The sequence below is a fragment of the Carcharodon carcharias genome, chromosome 2, assembly GCF_017639515.1.
Source record: "Carcharodon carcharias isolate sCarCar2 chromosome 2, sCarCar2.pri, whole genome shotgun sequence".
Classification (NCBI taxonomy): Eukaryota; Metazoa; Chordata; class Chondrichthyes; order Lamniformes; family Lamnidae; genus Carcharodon; species Carcharodon carcharias.
Window position 1 is genome coordinate 111,820,828 of NC_054468.1, and position 19,422 is coordinate 111,840,249.

General features: G+C 40.8%; 1 protein-coding gene across 1 annotated transcript in view; it reads left to right on the forward strand.

Annotated features, from left to right (window-relative positions):
- The window catches only part of crls1 (cardiolipin synthase 1), a 93,581-nt gene that overhangs the window by 67,438 nt on the left and 6,721 nt on the right, over positions 1–19,422 (forward strand). Inside the window, exons 3-5 of the mRNA XM_041208381.1 lie at positions 12,694–12,823; positions 17,752–17,837; positions 18,996–19,064. Of these exons, the coding sequence (XP_041064315.1) occupies positions 12,694–12,823; positions 17,752–17,837; positions 18,996–19,064 (285 nt within the window). The remainder of the gene's footprint in view (positions 1–12,693; positions 12,824–17,751; positions 17,838–18,995; positions 19,065–19,422) is intronic.

Sequence of the window (19,422 nt, forward strand, 5' to 3'; positions counted from 1 at the left end):
TGCCTATATCTGTGGCCAAGACACCCAACCCATTGACTTCAATGGTACTTTAGTCTGTTTTAACTAACAAGCCTGTGTATGCGCTTCATTTAACTTGGTACTTAATTTCTTTTTAATGTCTGTTCTATGTGCAAGCCAAGTGGCTTCAATAAATATAAGGTTAAGCCTGCATTTATGCAATAAACTAAGCCATTCCTGATATCTGTCGGTGACTTGGAACTATTAGATGATCATTCAAACGGTTGGCAATTTCAATTGAGATGTTTGTGTTGTTTTTAACATGAAGCCTGGGAGCTTCATACGTGAAGGTTAAGTACTGCTTTTGTGAGAGGAGCAAGAAACCTGTAAATTTTGTAGTGCATAATTTAAAAAACAAAATTCTAAATAAGAGGCAGTGGTACTTACGGGTTTTGAATAAGTTTGCACTCAGATCAAGTAGTTTGAGATTTTTCATTCCAGAGGCAAATACTTTGTAATTGCATGCTTCCAAGGACGTCATGGACAGGTTTAGGTAATGAAGCTTGGGGAAACGAGAGAATTCGTATGCGTTGAGCTGTTGCAATGGGTTCCCTTCAAGTCTTAGCACGGTGAGATTAGGCATTTGAAATCCCCATTGCAACTTTGTAAAGTTATTGTAGCTCAGATCCAGAGAAGCAAGTTGTCCCAGCACTGTCCCTGAAGAGACAATTTCTGAGATTTTATTGTGACTTAAAAGTAAAATTTTTAAATTGTAAAGCCCTGTAAACTCTGAAAACGTAATCTGTCGGATGATGTTCTTGCTCAAATCAAGAAATTCGAGAGCTGCAGGTAGGCAGGGTGGGACAGTTGTAAGTTGATTGCTGGCTGTGTTCAGATTCCTTAATGTTGCTATGAGCAGGGTTCCACAGGGCAGGCTGTTGTAAGTCAGACTGTTGTGCGACAGGTCGAGTGTTTCCAGGGCACTGAAATTTTGGAAGGTATTGACTGGTATGTTACTGATGTTCTTACTTGACAGATAAAGCTGGGTATCGTTTTGGGAGTGTGTTTTCACATAGTAGAACAGTGAATGATCAGGCTGGTCAACTGGTAAACCGTTAATTTTCAGAAGTAAAAATACCACCTCCATTATTAGGAAGAAAAGAGCTGCCACGTCCATTTTTTTAAAAAATCGAAAACAATTCCTGAAACAGATCATAATTAAACTTTGAGGTAGGCTGTATTTGTCACTATTCTATTTTTAACTAGCCCAAATAAATTTTTAACTTGCTCCAGTTTTAAATTTAGCACTGTTTTGTCCCATTTTAAGATATTTTCTGTTTTGTAAATTTATAATTTCTGCAGTATTTAGTATGTAACTACAGAATGATTGATTTTGCACACTTCACTTGAAGACATGTTAAAATTTGTGTACGATGTAAACTTGAGATTTGTAAAACCAGCTTAGCTGACATTTGTTATTAATCGTCAGCAGAATGTCTATTGAAAACAATTGAAAAATCCATACTATTCACTAATTTATTATGAAGCGCGTGTTTTGTCCTCTTGAGGACACAGCTCACTTCTCCAGAATTCAGACACAGGTTTGCAAGACCTAAGGTTATGGATTTCCAAGATGCTGCCACAGTTTAACAACAATTACTTACATCCCCAATCACTATCAAATGACCCCACCCTTTCTGCCCTGTCCCCTTCACCTCAAATCACTACTTGGATAATCAACTTAGCATTTTTTTGCACTCTATGTGCCTATAAAAGAGAGGTTAAAATGAGTGGGTTTTGATTACTGCACCCTGTCCAAATATTTTATTCCAATAGTTGAAAAGAACTCAATTCATAAGAATATTGTTGGACTTGTTCACATCTTTAACTCTCCAAAACTTGGTAAGTTTTACAATGCATGGCAGAATCGAGCACGATGCTCTCAAGACTAGTCTTTATACTGTAAGGATAGGATTTTGAACTTTTTCACTCTGGGTTTTAATAAACTTCTGCCAGAGTGTAAATGATATGGTTGGATTATTGGTTGACATTTAGACATGCAAATTGCAGGTGTGTTAACTTTTAAAACATACTGTAATCAGGATAGTGATCTAAATTTTAAACTGGTGCAAACAGCATTTAGGTGCAGGTTTGCAGAGAAGGGAATTGTTATCCCATACCCAGGCCAGCCAGTCTCCTGTAGAGATCAAGACTTGCTTTCTTCACTGTCATCCATTAGAAATCGTTAAATTTTTGAAGGGGAAAGTAACGATATTTTTAACCTTTTATAAATGTTCTTGAAATTAAAATACATCCAACAAAAACAGTTTGACAACTATGATTATTCTACAATGATTGCTAGAGTATACACTGAATCCTTTCCCTGAATATTTAGTTAACTGAACAATCGGAAGAACTAGGTTTTAAATTTTTTTCTTAAACTCACTGTAGTTAACTGTTCAACTTGGACAGTGCTTGTTATTTTACAGTGCATCTGGATTAAAACTAAATAGTCCACATCCATTGAAGATTAAGTGCTGTTCCCACAAATGTGAAATCGTTCGCAATCATGAGTAATATAGTTTCAATTTTTTCTTAATTTGTGATCTAAAGCATTATAGAAAAGGCCTGAACATCTGCAAAATAGTACAATATGTAATCATTAAAGCTTTTAGTTTCTGTTAATAGTCATTAAATAACTGTTGCACTTACCAAACCAATTGGAGGACTAAATGCCTGGATATCTGTAGCACACTGCCTTCAGAAGCTATGTAGCTGTCCCAGTTTTATAGACTGTATGATTCAGATGGCTTTTAACCCCCCTGCTGTTTGCTATAAAAAGCACTCCCATGCGTTGTAAAGCGGTTTCTGGTGGATGTGTTCGTAAGTGCATGTATTTGTAAGTCTGTGTGGATTCTGGGCATGTACTTTGTGTCTTTCATCTGACTGCTTTGTTTCTTTTGTTGTAGATATGCATTGCTCCAGCAGAGCTCTTGGAATGTAACCTGCTTTGATAGCTGAATGCCTGGGATAAGCAAGGGCTGGCAGGCTATAACCAACCAGAAAGATGGAATCATGGTTATCTTCAGGGTTAATAATACTTCTTTAGCCTTAACAGAAAAAGAGAAATGGTTAAGCAAGTGACTCTAAAATGGATTACCAGTTTTCTCAGAAGCTGCATTTTTAAGGGTTGGGAAAAATGCGCTGCTCGAATTAGTAACCGTATTATTGAGGCAACATAACCAGGCTCTGTAATTAGCCAGGAGAGAGAAGATTTTAACACCAGCATTATGATCTATTATGATTTGTGAAAACAGGGTTTCTGAATTTATATTGCAGGCTGGGGATACAAGTTGTTGTGAGTAGATTTGATAAAGCAAATGATAATATATATTTAAACAAATTGCACCTTACAGTTCAGTGTTGCCATCACTAATTTTGCTTTCAGATTCCGGAAACAGGTTTTGACAGGTTTATAGGTTTGAGGCTGACCCCGCCAAAAATAACTTTATTGATGGTTTAGAAGAGGATCCTGTGTGTGCTACATCTTGGTGGAATTAATAGATGAGGTTTTCCACCCATGCCATCTGTTATTTTGAGAAATGTTTGCAGTTCATTACAGATCCATCTTTCTGTCACATCTGCCATGTGTCCTATTGTCTGATTGTATAACTTATTGTAGATAAAATTTGACCTGCAAGTTGTGCATGTGATTGGTCTATAATAAATGCGACAGGTGCCTGCGAGGTAATTCCCTTTGATCAGCCAGCTTCTCTGTTCTCCCTCTCCCACCAAAGAATTGCTGCCGTTGAAAATAATCTGCATGACAGGCTCTAACTTGAAACCCTCCTATGTGGAGTTAGGTTGCAGGTCAGCCAGGATCTCGTTGAATGGCAGAAGAGGCTTGAGGGGTAAGATTGTTTACTTCTGTTCCTGTGTCCTCCAGTGCCTTTATTTCACAAGTGGATTTTACACAGAGAGGACATTTGCCAGATGAATTAGGACAACAGCAATGCCTGTTTAAGTCTGTTATGATTCAAGCTCTTACCAGACACTTTTCCTCAATTTTACTGTGAAAAACCCCTCCCATAAGCCAGCGCTCACTCCCAGGGACTAAAGTGTAACTTCTAATGCAATGTATCTGTTGATGTAGCATGTCTGTTGAATAATAAATCACATCTGCTGCAAATGAGCTCCTTAGAAATAGAAATACTCTTCTTCTGATGTTTTTCACTTTCCTCTGGCCCCACTCACTTTTTTAAAGCAATCCTACTATTGTGAAGCAATACTTCTTGATCTCTTTGTGCTATGACCAAAGAAGATAGATAGATTACACCTAATTAATCTAAGTCGACTTACTGTAAAGCATGACTTACAGTGCCCGGACTTATCAATCAGATTCCTTTTCATGGTTACGAAGGCGGCAGTTTGGTATTGGCCACTATCTGGACAGTGCTAATTTGAACATCTAATAAATAGGACAGATAACCGTAGCTAGTGGCTCTGATTTTCTCATAGTAACATAAGAATTAGTAGCAGGAGTAGGCCATGCAGTCCCTCAGGCCTCCGCCACCATTCAATAGCAACAACTTACGTTTAAATAATGCCATTAATGTAACGAAACATTCCAAAGTGCTTCACAGGAGCATTATAAAACAAAGTATGACTCCAAGTTACAGAAAGAGAATTAGATGACCAAAAGCTTGGTCAAAGAGGCAGGTTCTAAGGAGTGTCTTAAAGTGAGGTAGGGAGGTATAGGGACGGCATTTTAGAGCTTGAACCTAGACAATTGAAGGCATGGCCACTAATGGCGGTGCAATTAAAATTGGGGATGCACAAGAGGCCAGAATTAGAGGAGTGCGGATATCTGAGGGCTATTAGGGCTGAAGAAAATTACAGAAATAGAGATGGGCGATGCCAAGAAGGGACTTGAAAACAAGAATCAGAATTTTAAAATCAAGATGTTGCTTGATCAGAAACTAATGTAGGTCAATGAGGAAAGGAATTTGGTGCAAGTTACAACATGGGTAACAAAGTTTTGGATGACCTCAAATTTAGACGTTACAATGTGGGAGACCAGAGAGGAGTGCATTGGAATAGTCAAGTGTAGAGGTAACAAAGGCCATCAGCAGCAGATGAACTGGGATGGGTGAAGTTGGGTGATGAATTTTGCATCCAATTCCCAAACCTGTCTTAAGTTGGCCACGTGTCTTGATCTAAACCTCACTGTGTGGTCGTCAAGGTCTAAAGTTAGACTCAATGTTACAGAGAGAAAATTCCTAATAGGAAGTGCCTCATGTTTGAATTGTACATGGGAGCAGCTGTGGGCCATTCATCGCCTTGAACCTGTTCCATCATTCATTTAAATCATGGCTGCTCTGCATCTTAATTCCACCTACCTGCTTTGGTTCTGGAGCCAAGGAGGCCGAGGGAGGAGGATGGAGAGAAAGGTAGAAAGCGGTCAGAAGCTCAGGGTCACACTCCAATACTGAAGTGAGGTGTTTAATCAGTGTTTGGCTTCCTTGTAGAGGAGATTGTGTCGTGAGCAATATACAGTACTGTAAGCTGGATGAAAGACAGGTACATTTGTTTTACCTGGAAGGAGTGTTTGGGGCTCTGGAGGATGCAAACGTGTTTTTTTCCAGGCCTAAGGCAGCATCCACATGTGATCCATTCCGCTTACCATGGCCTACTGATACCTTGCACTACCAGTTGGAAAATTGGCCACCTAATTGTCAATCTGGAGACCCCCCCCCCCACCCCCCCACTGTTCTCCTGAATGCACTGAGTCTCACTAGGATAGTAATCCACAAATACCTGACCCAAGTGACCTTTCTTCCAAGTTTTGAATGTTTACTGTGTAAAGAACCAGAAACCTTTTAGTCCATTTAGCTTATTATTGCACCAGACTGAGCTCCTAACTACCGAGCAATAGGGAAGCTGCCCACTGTGTAAAGAATAAAAGAAATAGCTTTACATTGGGTCATTGTAGAGATGATAACCAGACATGCTTGGAATTAAGGTTGCTGTCATAGTTGTGGAAGTGTGGCCTTTGGGGGAGGAGGTGGGTTTCTGAAATTCCTGTGCCATTATGAAGAGATACAGCAGTGGTGATTAAAGTGTTTGTAGGAGTTTGTACCAACTAGGGATGGCTCTAAAAAAGCACATTCCACCACTAAGAATGTGGTATATATCAATGAGAGATCTGTCCAAGCTGTTTTCAAGCCCTTGATGACGGGAAATGACTGGCCTTGGTTTTTTTGAATTGTTGAAGCTTCTACTGGATTAGGTGGAAATGATAAGAACTAAGAGTGGATGTTTTGGTCACTAATATTGTATTAGGTAAATTAAATCTTAAAGCATGCAGCAGAGGCCCCATTTTGTTAGCAAAATAGGATTATGATTTTGTATTCACAGCATGCAAATAAAATGGGATGTAACTCTGAAAGTTTAATGTTTTGTTTCATTTTTGTATGACCTGCTCCCCTTTCCTTCAACTACAAAAAAGTTTAATTATTAAAACTATTAAGCAGTATATAAAAAAAATTGAAAACCTAGTGAAGAAGTCTTTTGGGAAAAAAATAATTTGCTTAAAATTATTCAATGTATTGCAGCAAAAAATAAAACCAAAAGGTGCTGCAAGTATATAGTAGTGTGCATCTGTAAAGAAAAGATTGGTAAATATTTAAAGTGTAACTTTTTATCAGAATTGTCTTGACCTGAAAATATTAGACTCTCTTTTCTGATTTGGCCTGACTTGCTTTATGCTTCCAGCATTTTCTGTTTTTATTTCACTTTTCCAGTATTTGTACATCGTTCCTTGCTACCCGTACTATATTGTGCTTGAGACTTCAGTTCTGACCTCCCTATTGTACCCTGTTCCTGGTCTCCACTGTGCTGGCATGGGGAGCCACCCAGCTGGAGTCCAGGCAGCTCCCTTACAGTGAATGGGGAAGAGACCTTGGAGGGGGATTGTTCTGTCTTTGATGGAATCCTGACATTCTGAGAGGATGTAGGGTGGAGGAGGTAAGGTGCAGATTCAGCGGAATGATAACAGGACTGAATGAGTTAAATTCTGAGGGCAGGTTCCTGGTCCTGTGTTTAGAAGGTTGAGGAGTGATCTGCTAGGTATTTAAAATGGGGGGTAAAGAAGGGATTCATTAGAGAAACAATTTCACCTGGTGGAGGAATTTACATCAAGGAGACGTAATGAAATTAGAGCAAGGCCACTTTAGAGTAAAATTAGTTTCACATAAGGTGAAAGTACATATAAATGATATCCTATAGCTTATTAGCTACCTCAAGGAGTTAATAGCTTTGCAAGGTATGGGCTATTAGTTTTAAAGCCATGCTCAGCAATTCCCTCTAATGTCAGTGTTCTTTAAATACTCATTTACAGCATCTTGCTGAACACTCTCAAATATTTTACTGTTATAGATGGTAGAGTAATGGACTTCCAATTATCAGGATTATACCTTGCTCCTTTTTTAAATATTGGAACTATATACCAAATATGGATGTTTTCCAGTATTTATAGTTCTTTGAAGAGCATCATCTAAAGCTTCACTAATTTCCTCCTTTACTTCGTTGAGGAATCAAGGCTGTATTCCATCTGGCCCAGGAGGGGTGTGACTATCTAGTGCTTCTAGGTTTTGCATAATACAGTTTTCCTAACTTTAAATGCATAGCTCCATTTGCTATGACTGGAATTTATCTACTATCCTCCTTGATGAAAGTTGATGTGAAGAATCCGTTTACTGTATCTACCATGCCTAAATCTTATTCAACTTATCGCTTAACAGACCCAAATATGCATTGACTTTTTTTTTCTATTATTAACATTGTTGCAAATGTTTTTTGGGTTCATTTTGCTGAATTGTGTGATTTTTCACTTCAACTTTCTCTTACATTTGATAATAAATACATTTTGGCTCAAAGTGTGAAAATCTACTTTCCTAATGTCTTCTACTATCTTTGTAGCAGCCTTCCATCTCGTAAGACAATGGTTTGCCCCATAGTGGTCAACTGTGTTAAGCATCCCATGGTGTGGTTCAGGATCTCTACCACATTTGCTGCAGTGGAAGATAGTGGGCTGAGAAGGTGCAGGTTTTGCTTACCTCTGTTTTCTGTGGGCTCTGTTCTCAACCAACTCAGCTTTTCATTTCTGCTCGCCTCTCTCGATGCCCTTCCAAACAGAGCCTCCAGAGGTCATGGGCTGTCAACGACTGACTCCTAATTGTCAAGTGTCAATGTCAGCCAACTTCATTTCTTGCTTGCAGGTATCCTTGTAGCAGAAGTATGGACATCGAGGGAGTCATGACTCAGTGGCCAATTCACTGAACAGAAGATCTTTGGGCATATGGAAGGGGTCATCAACAGTGCTACCAAGTGGCACTCGCTTAGCAATAACCTGTTCACTGAGGCCTAATTTGGGCTCTGCCAGGGCCACTCAGCTCCTGACCTCATTACAGCCTTGGTTCAAACATGGACAAAAGAGCTGAACTCCTGAGGTGAGGCAAGAGCGACTGCCCTTGACATCAAGGCTGCATTTGACTGAGTGTGGCATCTAGGAGTCCTGGAAAAACGGGAGTCAATGGGAATCGCGGGGGGGCACTCTCCACTGGTTGGAGTCATAGTTCCTTCATATCCCTTTGCAAAGCATTTAATATCTCCTTAGATTAGTTAATTGCTTAACCCAAGTCCAGTTCTTTATTCCTCACTGCTTCGTGTACCGTATTTACATAATAACATTGTAACTTAGACTTCAGAATGTTTATTTTCTTACTTTTAAGCTTATTCCTCCGTCATTTATTTTCTTATTTTCTCATTCTTTATGGCGATTACATTTCAAAGGTACATAATTATCTATAAAATGCCTTGCGATGTCCTGAGGTTTGAGAGTCTTTTTTTTATTTTCCTTTTTGTATGTATCATGTTAACCTCTTGCTCTCCTTCAAAGCTTCATCAGTTTAAATCCACCCCCACTGTCCTATTCATCTTCTCTATGAGGACACTGGCCTGGTATAGGTAGTCCATCCTGTCTGATAAGCTTTCTTGCGTCCATGGCGTTCATACTAATATTCCACTGATGCTGATTTAATGGGCACTCACCCGACACCTGTTGAATGAAAATCTACGATGCTCTTGGACTCCTACCTCGCGCAGTTGCAGTGACATTCAAAATCGCAGTGGGAGTTTGGAGCAGTGCTGTGGAGAGAGTCCATGAGCTCGAATTTTAGGGAAGCCGAGGGAGGGGGTGGTGGAGAGATGGATGGATGGATGGAGGGAGAGAGAGAAAGATGGAGGGAGAGGAAAGTCTGGAGCCAGCACTTGTGGGGTGAGGGGAGAGAGGAAAGCTTGAGGGTAGAGAAGAAAACCCTGGGGCCATGGGGTGGGATGGGAAAAGGGAAGCTGAAAGATGAGAGCGTTACTGGTGGTGGGTGGGGTGGGGTTGGGGGAAGGGAGGGGAGGAACATCTAGAATTTGGGGGAAGAGAGCCTATCTGAATTATATAATTGTTGCAGTTGGGTGAGTGGGGATTATGTATAAATATTTGTGGAAAATTTTGAATTTGTATAGGGGAGTATGCTTTGGACCCTTTTAAAAATGAACCACGATCATAGGACCTTGTTTGCAAGCTATTTATGTACTAAATGTGCTACCAACAGCTGCTGACTTAGCTCAGTAGGTTTAAATCCTTATTTGGTAGTCTGCAATTTTAAAAGAAAAATGAACTAAAACTTTTTTTTGCCACTTAATGATATTACTGGAGCAACAAAGTTTTAAAATGTACAAACAAAAAATGAATTCCAAAATGCAGAAAGGAAAGCAGATTTCAAAATTAAGCACACGTTCCCCTTACTTTTATTAAAGAATCAGAATGTCCATGTTCATTGTAGATTCTAACATGCACCAAATAAGAGCCTTGATTTTTCACCGCTTCAAGGTGTTGGATCTTCTGTCACTGCTACTGGGTGGAAAATCCACTCCAACATGTTAAAAGAATTGATTGTCTCTGTTACATACTTCCTTACCTTTTGGTGTAGTATGTTTTTTTTATAACGCTTCTTGACTATTACTGCTCATAGGAAAGCATGTTCTATTCTTTGTAAACTTACCAGACAAATTTGGCCTGTCACACCTAATTTGGGTTAATTTTCACAAGTGATCAGAAGAGAACTTGTACTTGTTACAGCACCTTGCACAACTGCAGGATGTTCCAAGCTTTACAGCCAATGAAGAATTTTTGAAGTGTACAAACCAATTTAGCAAAGCTGTCAATATGCATGCATGTTGCAAAGAACCATAAACAGCAATATTATGATAACCAGGTAATGTGTTTTATTGAAGTTGTTTGAAGGAGAAATATTGGCCAGGACACTCAGGAGAATTCCTGTACTCTTCAAAATAGTTATTCCATCTCAACTTGAGAAGACACGCAGAGCCTCTGTTTAACGTCTCATCTGAAAGGTGGCAACTTGGACAGTGCAGCACTCCCTCGTTATAGCATTGAACGTTAAAGTAGATTTTGTGCCTGGGTTTCTGGAGTGGGACTTGAATCCAATTATTCAGAGGCGAGTGTGTTACTGATTGAGGCACATCAACTTCTGGCCCTGCCTCTTACTATCTCTAGATTTGTATCAAATCCCATTCAATTATTAAACAGTGTAAAACAGATAAAAAGCATTTGAATGGCTGTAAGCTGGATGTAATTTTCTTCCAAACATAGAAACTAGGAGCAGCAGTAGGCCATTCAGCCCTTCGAGCCCGATCCACCATTCAATATGATCATGGCTAATCCCCTACCTCAATGCCATGTTCCCGCTTTCTCTCCATATCCCTTGGTGCCCCTAATATCCAAACATTTATTAATTTCTTTCTTGAATATACTCAGTGACCCAGCCTCCACAGTCTTCTGTGGTAGAGAATTTCACCCTTTGAGTGAAGGAATGTTTCCTCATCTCAGTCCTAAATTGCCTGCCCTATATCCTGAGACTGTGGCCCCTGGTTCTAGACTCCCCAGCCACGGGAAACATCCTCACTGAATCTAGCCCTGTTAGAATTTTATACGTTTCAATCAGTTCCCCTCTCATTCTTCTTAACTCTAGTGAATACAGGCCCAGTCGAACTAATCTCTCCTCGTAAGACAGTCCTGCCATCCCCAGTATCAGCCTAGTGAACCTTCGCTGCACTCCCTCTATGGCAAGTATATCCTTTCTTAGGTAGGGAGACCAAAATTGCACGCAATACTCCAGGTGTGGTCTCACCAAGGCCCTGTATATTTGCAGTAAGACATATCTGCTTCTGAACTCAATTCCTTTTGCAATGAAGGCCAACATACTATTTGCCTTCCTAATTGCTTGCTGCACCTACCTATTTACTTTCATTGATTGGTGTACAAGGACACCCAGATCCACATTTCCCAATATATCACCATTTAAATAATACTCTGCCTTTCTGCTTTCACACCAAAGCATATGAATTCACATTTATCCATGTCATACTGCATCTGTCATGTGTTTGCCCACACACACAACTTGTTTAAATCACCCTGAAACCTCCTTGCATCCTCCTCACAACTCTCAACCTTGCCCAGTTTTGTGTCATCAGCAAACTTGGAAATATTGCATTTGGTTCCCTCATCCAAGCCATTTATATATCGTGAATAGCTGGGGCTCAAGCACTGATCCCTGCGGTACACCACTAGCCACCGACTACCACCCAGAAAAAGACCCATTTATTCCCACTCTCTGTTTCCAGTCTGTCAACCAATTCTCAATCCATGCCAGTATATTACCCCCAATCACGTGTTTTAATTTTTCCCACTAGCTTCTTATATGGGACCTTATCAAAAATCTTGAAATCAAAATACACCACATCCACCGGTTCGCACTTATCTACTCTACTAGTTACATCCTCAAAAAACTCATTAGTTAAGCATGACTTCCCTTTCATAAACCCATGCTGACTTTGGCCAATCTCGTTAATGCTTTCCAAGTGTCCTGTTACCGCATCTTTTATAATAGATGCTCGCAATTTCCCCATTGCTGATGTTAGGCTAACTGGTCTATAATTCTGTTTTTTTTTCTCTTCCTTTTTTAAATAGTGTGGTTACATTTGCCACCAGAATTGTTCCAGAGTCTAGAATTTTGGAAGATGACCAAGTTCAAACTTCTTTAACCAGTCCTTACTATTAGAATAATTTCACTTTTTGCCTCCTGTGCTTAGGCTTCTTAATAAATCGAACAATCTCACAATACTGTGTGTTTCAACTCCCCTTATGATAATTCTTAATTGATCTGTTGGCTAAAAACATAATTCTCCCCTGAATCTAAACAAAGTCGAGGGATCTGAACTGCAGTCTGACCTTAAGTGAACCCATGGTTCATTTCAAGATTGCAGAGCAATTAGACTTTGGCTTCAAGGGAAACATACCTTTGTTCCATTTTAGATGGCATGATGTTCATGTCCTCAGAAAGTGGCTCACCCCCAAGGAATCTGAGAGCAGTCTTGCAGTGCTTGTTTTTTTGGTGTTAGTACTATTTCAATCGACTAATCAAAAATAAATTGAAAGAAAGAGTTACATAAATGTGGAAGCATTTTGCTGTATTATAAGAGAGCCATGACTTAAGTCTCTGTAATTTAGAGTTATTTGTGTTCAAGTAATCCCTTTCTCTGATATAGCATTATTGATTGACTGTTTAACACCCTGTTACTTTTCTTTACATGTTGCAGCTGGATGGGTACATTGCACGAAACTGGGCTAATCAGAAATCAGCGTTGGGGAGTGCCCTGGACCCATTGGCGGATAAGATTTTGATCAGCGTCCTATACGTCAGTCTAACTTGTGCTGAACTCATTCCAGGTACTCCTCTTCTTTCTGCTTGCACTTCTAGGATAAAGTTCAGAAAAAGAAGCAGAGTAACAGAAAGGTGCTTCGGTTCTGAATAGTAGTAACTATGTAAAAAGCCTCAGATTTCATCTGCTTTTACTAGCTAATGGCGCACACACCAGTGCCTGATGTACATTTTGTGTTATTAGCTTTAAGATTGTAGGAGTAAATAAATTAGCTGAAGCTAGTTGCAAGTAAAGAAAAATAACTTCTATTCGTCTAGCACCATATCACTTCCTCAGGACATCCCAAAGAGCTTCTTGGCTGAAGGGTTACTTATTGACATGTACTTTCTTTTTAAAAGTTCTTTCATGGGATGCTGGCTAGACCAACATTTGTTACCTGTCCCTAATTGCCCTTGAGAAGGTGATGGGAAGCTGCCTTCGTGAACTGCTGTAGTCCATATGGTGGTAGGTGCTTTTAGAATAAACATTCCAGGTTTTGACCCAGCGACAGTGAAGGAACAACGATATAGTCCCAAGTCAGGGTGGTGTGTGGCTTGGAGGGGAATTTGGAGGTGGTGATGCTCCCATGCGCCTGCTACCCCTGTCCTTCTAGGTGGTAGAGGTCACAGGTTTGGAAGGTGCTGTCAAAGGAAGCTTGGCTAGTTGCTCAGTGCATCTTGAAGATGGTGCACAGAGCTGTCACTATGTGCCAGTGGTGGAGGGAGTGAATGTTTAAGGTGATGGACGGGTGCTGATTAAGTGGCTGCTTTGTCCTGGATGGTGTTGCGCTCCTTGTGTGTTTATGGAGCTGCACTAATCCAGGCGAGTATTCCATCACACTGCAGACTTGTGCCTTGTAGATACTGGACAGGCTTAAGGGAATCCATTATTACGTAGGCAGAAATTGCAGCCAAGTTGTGCACAGCGAGCTCCCAGAAACAGCCAATTCATGCAACCATCTTAACTCGTTATATTTCATGGTATTGCTCAAGAAAGGAATGCTGATTAGGACACAGGATGAACTTTAAATAGTGATGCCCAAACTTTTCCATACACTGCTGTCCCACTTAAAGGACAGCACCTCCAACAATGTAGCTTGATGTCAGTGCTGCAGTGTTGTACCTAGTGATCTAGAAATAGATAGCAGGCTTTTTGGAAGAGGATGGCCCTGATCTTAGAAATATTGCCTCAGTGTGCACACTAAGTCTTTGTCATATTTTGATTAACTATAAATTTCTTATCACCTCCCAGCTTCAGCTCGACATCTTGAAATCCATGTGTTGCCGTGCAAATGCACTTTGTCAGAACTTTGGTTGATTTGTCTCAGTCCCTTTGGAACCAGACATCACAGTCGATAAAGAATCCAGTTCACCTTTTTAGTCAACCTGTCATGGCCTTCCCTACTCCATGTTCAGGCTAAATATAGGAAATCTTCCATGTAGGGCAGAAACCTAGAAACTGAAAACCCAAAGTAAGAACCTATATTCACAAAGTACTTCCACATGAGACTGCTGTTATATTTAAGGTCTAACAAGTCATTTAGAATCAAGTTGTTAAAATTCATACTCTCGTCAAAAATCTTTGCATCTTAAACTAATGTGCACAGTATCCAAATAAAAGCAAAATACTGTGGATGCTGGAAATCTGAAATAAAAACAGAAAGTGCTGGAAAAATTCAGCAGGTCTACCAGCATCTGTGGAGAGGGAAACGGTTAACATTTCGAGCCTGATATGACTCCTGTTCGGAACATTGTATTCAGGCAGCTGAATTGCTGCAACAGTCCATCATTGACACCCTGCATGTACAAATTCCATGTACTTCTGTTCAGAAATGCTTGCCCCAGGATGCTAGATTTTTTTTTATAGTCAGACAGGTTTAACTGTTAGGGATTTCTTTTAAATCAGCAGCTAGAAACCCAATTTTGAAAGTTTGTAAAAATGCCATAACTTTAAAAAGCTATACCAAGGAACTTCATACTCCTCCTATTTTAAAGCTGGTGAAACTCCATTCATAATCCTTTCATGTTAGAATGTGCATTGACTACATTGAGAAAGTCCAGACAAAGACTCAAGAAAATTGTCCTCGCTGTTACTGGTCCGGAAATCTGATATTAAGTCAATGCTGCTATTTTTCCAGCACAGTTTTGTTTTAGTTGAACATTAAAGGCGAGGACTTACAGCGCAGAGTACCACAAAATGCTGTACGGGATGCCAAAAAGATTCCTAAATACTAATTCCCTGGATGGTCTTGGCTTTGGATCAGCAATATGAATGGTTGTTCGCTCTCAGCAGATGAGACCGTGACCGGGATTATTCATGTTTTTAGGAAACCTCAGCCACGAGGGGGATGAGGTTTCCTAAGCTTTAACTACTTAAATAAAAAAATTGTCTGAAATATAAAAACATGTCCCATCTCATGTGGCACAGTCACATGAGGGGACATGTTTAATTAAATTTTCAAACCATTTATTTATTTATCTCAAAAGTGCTTCAATCTCCCTGCGGCAGCTCCGTGCCTCAGGGAGATTGAAGCCGACTCTCCCTCCTCACCCCGCCCGCACAGGTAACACTGAGCGCTACGGCTTGCATCTTAACGCTGGGCAGACATTAATAGACCCACCCGCATAAAATGGCGCCGTGGAGCCGACCGCGACCACTCCCGCTGAGCCTGCCCGACGCAGGAAAAATTCAGGCCCATATGTTGAAAGGATTTAATTGTAGGACTTGGACTTGGGAACAGGAGTGGGCTATTTGCCCCTTTGAGCCTGCTATGCCATTTGCTAAGATCATGGCTGATCTGGTCGTGGTGTTAATTTGCCTGGCTGTCTGAACCCTCCCCCACATCCCTTGACACCCTTGTCTAGCAAAAGTCTGTCTAACTCTGCCTTGAATAAATTCAATGGCCCAGCCTCTATTACTTTCTCAGGAAGAGAATTCCATATACTAACGACCTTCTGAGAGAAAATGTTTCTCCTCATCTCCGTCTTAAGTGGTCTTATTCTTAAACTGTGTCCTCTAGTTCTAGTCTGCCCCCAACAAGTAGAAACATCTCCTGGTGTCCACTCTAGCAAGTCCCCTCAGGATCTTGTATGTTTCAATGAGATCACCTCTCATTCTTCTAAACTCCAATGGGTATAGGCCCAACCTGTTCAACGATTCCTCATAAGATAAGCCCTTCATCCCAGGAATGAGTCAAGTCAGCCTTCCCTGAATTGTCATTTTTTGGCAGTAGTTCTGTTGGCATTTTGCTACCTTAAGCAATGTTATCAATACTCCTGGAAGTGTAATTGAATCTTCTTTTCCATAATTTCTGACAGATTATCTTCTTGCTTTGGTGGGTTCTTGGGGCTGAAATGATGGATGTTAGCTAGTGTTTTCAGTTAACTTGTCCGTGATGCTATAATTTTACCAACTGTTGTGACAGTGGTGAAACCCAAGTTGCATTAATTCTGGTTTTAATGCTCCCATTTAGACCCTTCACTCTGACCACCCTCTTGCAGAACTAATTATTTTCTTAATGAGTTTTTTATTATTTCGCAGAAAACAAGCTGCTTTTATTCAGTCATAATAGACCACAAATACTGGTGAATGTTCATAAACAAATTATAACGCAATATCTTGGAAGCTTTAGTGACTGAATGTGGAAGAGTGATAAAGTTAATCAGCTGCTCAATCTCTTGGCTGCTTTGCTTTTATCATGTTCTGCACAAACATGTATTTCTGGTATTTGGTGAATCATAAAGTGAGCTACCAACTTCATCCCTCTCCCTGGCAACTGTCTGAGGCGGTACCAGATTGTCTGCAGCCTTGATGTCCTTTCTGAGCCGGAGATGAGCTTCTGACCGTACATCTGTGCCATCACTAAAACCACCTATTCTCACTACTCTGACCCTGCCTCAGCTGATCTGCTGAAACACTTTTTTCTAAACCTCCAGTTCACTATTCCAAAGCAGCCTTCGTTGACCTCCCGTGTTCTATTCTTTGTAAGCTTCAGATCATCCAAAACTTTGCTGATTTAGATTGGCTCCCAGTTACGCAATGCCTCGATTTTAAAATTCTCATCATTATTTTCAAATCCATCCGTGACCTCACCCCTCCTTATCTCTAACCTCTTCCAGCCGAACAACCCTCTGAGATATCTGAGCTCCTCTAATTCTGAATTTGACCATCCTTGATTTTAATTGATCCACCACTAGTGGCTGTGCCTTCAACTCTAAGCTCTGAAATTCCCTACCTACACTACTGTGCCTTTCTACCTCTTTCCTCCTTTTAAGAAGCACCTTACAATCTATATTTTTGCCTAAGCTTTTGGTTGTCTACCCTAATATCTACTTATGTGGCTTGGTGTCTAACTTTGCTTGATAAGGCTTGTAAAATGCCGTGGGATGTTTTATTACATTAAAGGCACTCTATGAATGTGAATTGTTGTTTTTTACATTTAAAGCGACTACTGACTTTGACTTGTGGCATCCTTTGAAGAATCTACCCTGATTTGCATAAACGCTCATGTTCACCTTATCTATTCTTTTTAAGAACTTAATACTCCGGCTGCCACCACCAATGCTTCATTTTCCATTTCTCAATATGTGATACTATTTATGTCTTTTCTTTCTCCTGCGTGACTGCTGTTCTGAGTGGTATTTGCAAATTTAGGCCCTTTGTGGGGTATGTCGGACAGCTTATTTACTGCGAATGTCGAAAATGTTGTTATATGTGAAAATGCCTGGATATCATTTACAGTAAGCTTACAACATCAGGGAAAATCTGAATGATCACATCTTTAGGACCTCCTAGTAGGGCCGTTGTTTTTAATGACCAACCTTGTAACTGGAGTAATGCTTCAAAATTAGAGGATTCACTTTCCACCTTGCCTCGCACCAAACTCGCCTCCCCATCCCCTGCCCCTCCACCCCAACCAAAACTCGACCTCATACCCATTATAATCCTGTTTTGCAGCTCCTCTTACTGCTATGGTCCTTTTGCGAGATGTCATTTTGATTGCGGCTGGTTTCTATATTAGATACCGAACGGTTCCACCGCCAGTAAGTAACAAAGCTGTTCATCTCATTTTAACTTTATGCTCAACTGTCTCTGTCTCCTCCCACCCCCCCAACCCCCCGGCTCACCTTTCTCCCCCCCCACCCTCACCTTTCTCCCCCCAACCCCGCTCTCCTTTCTCCCCCCCGCTCACCTTTCTCCCCCACCCCCGCTCACCTTTCTTCAACCCCGCTCACCTTTCCCCCCCCGCTCACCTTTCTCCACTCTTACCTTCTTCCCCGCCACCCCCCCCCGCTCACCTTTCTTCCCCCCCGCTTGCTTTTTTCAGCCAGCTTGCTATCCCCCATTTGCTTCCCCCTGCTCACTTTCCCTCCTCTGTCTCACTGCCCCCCCTGACCTCGCCCTGTACTCCTCCACCCTGTTCTCTCCCCCACCCCGCCTTGCCCTGCTTCCCTTCCCCCACCCCTCGCTTATCCACCCCCCCCACCCCCGCTCTTTCTTTCTCCTTGCTCTCATTGTAGCTTGCATATTAGCCCTTTTATTTTGTATTGTGACTCTGCCCTGTCATGTGCTGATGCTAACTGAGCTACTTACTTTACTTCATACTCTTTTTTTTGTAACCTGACCACCCTCAAATCCTTTTTGGATTAATTTATTACTGCTGACACAGGCTCTTTAGGTTACAATATCTGAACGAAGCTGATGGTTTGCAATAATATTTTTGCCTTATTTATGAGGCATTGGTAAAAAGAGGCCAGTTTTATAAGAAATCTAACTTGTTTTTGCCAGTGTGAATGACCTGACCATCTTTGCAAACAGTCCCAGGTAAACAAGAACCCTCCAGGGTGAGTCTTGATTGGGAAGAAATTGACAGTATGATGGTGGGGACATTTCCAGTTTTTTTTCCTTCACTGGAAGAGAATGGGACAACTCCAATGAATTGACACCAACCTATGAATCCTGTGTCCCAAATTGTGTCATAGGAACTTAGCTTTTATGTTAATATGAAATAACTTTGCTTTGACCTCCCGTACTCCCATTGAGTTGGAAGTTCTCTTACTAGTGTGCAAACAAAAATGAAATGCTTTCTTATCCCTTTTTCCCATTCTTCACCTGTTTTGTATTGTGCAACCTGTTACACAGTGTTTGTGTTTTGTGAAATTGTATTTATGCAACTAGATAACTACTTTCATGTCTCACAGAGGACTCTCAGCAAATATTTCAACCCGTGCTATGCTACGGCTCAATTAAAACCAACGTTTATCAGCAAGGTAAGATGCATTTGTTGTTTGATCCCTTTTCCATCCAACCCCCAAGCTCTCCACTCCACCCCTGAGGCATGCAAAGGAAGGACTTGCTTTAGCTCATGTGTGAGAGCCCAGGTCCACCTGCGATTTACATTATGACCTCAGTCAGATCAGGCAGTGGCATGCAAACACACCTGCTGCATTATGTTCATCATCTGTTACCATCTGATGCAAAACTCACTCATTGCCACTATAAGATACCTGATGATAACATTTTAGCCTTTGAAAGGATAATACAATGGCTCTGCAATTCTGGAAAAAAACACCACAGAAGATTTAAAAAACTTAATTCCTGTGGGAGACAAAGCCCTGGAAATTAATC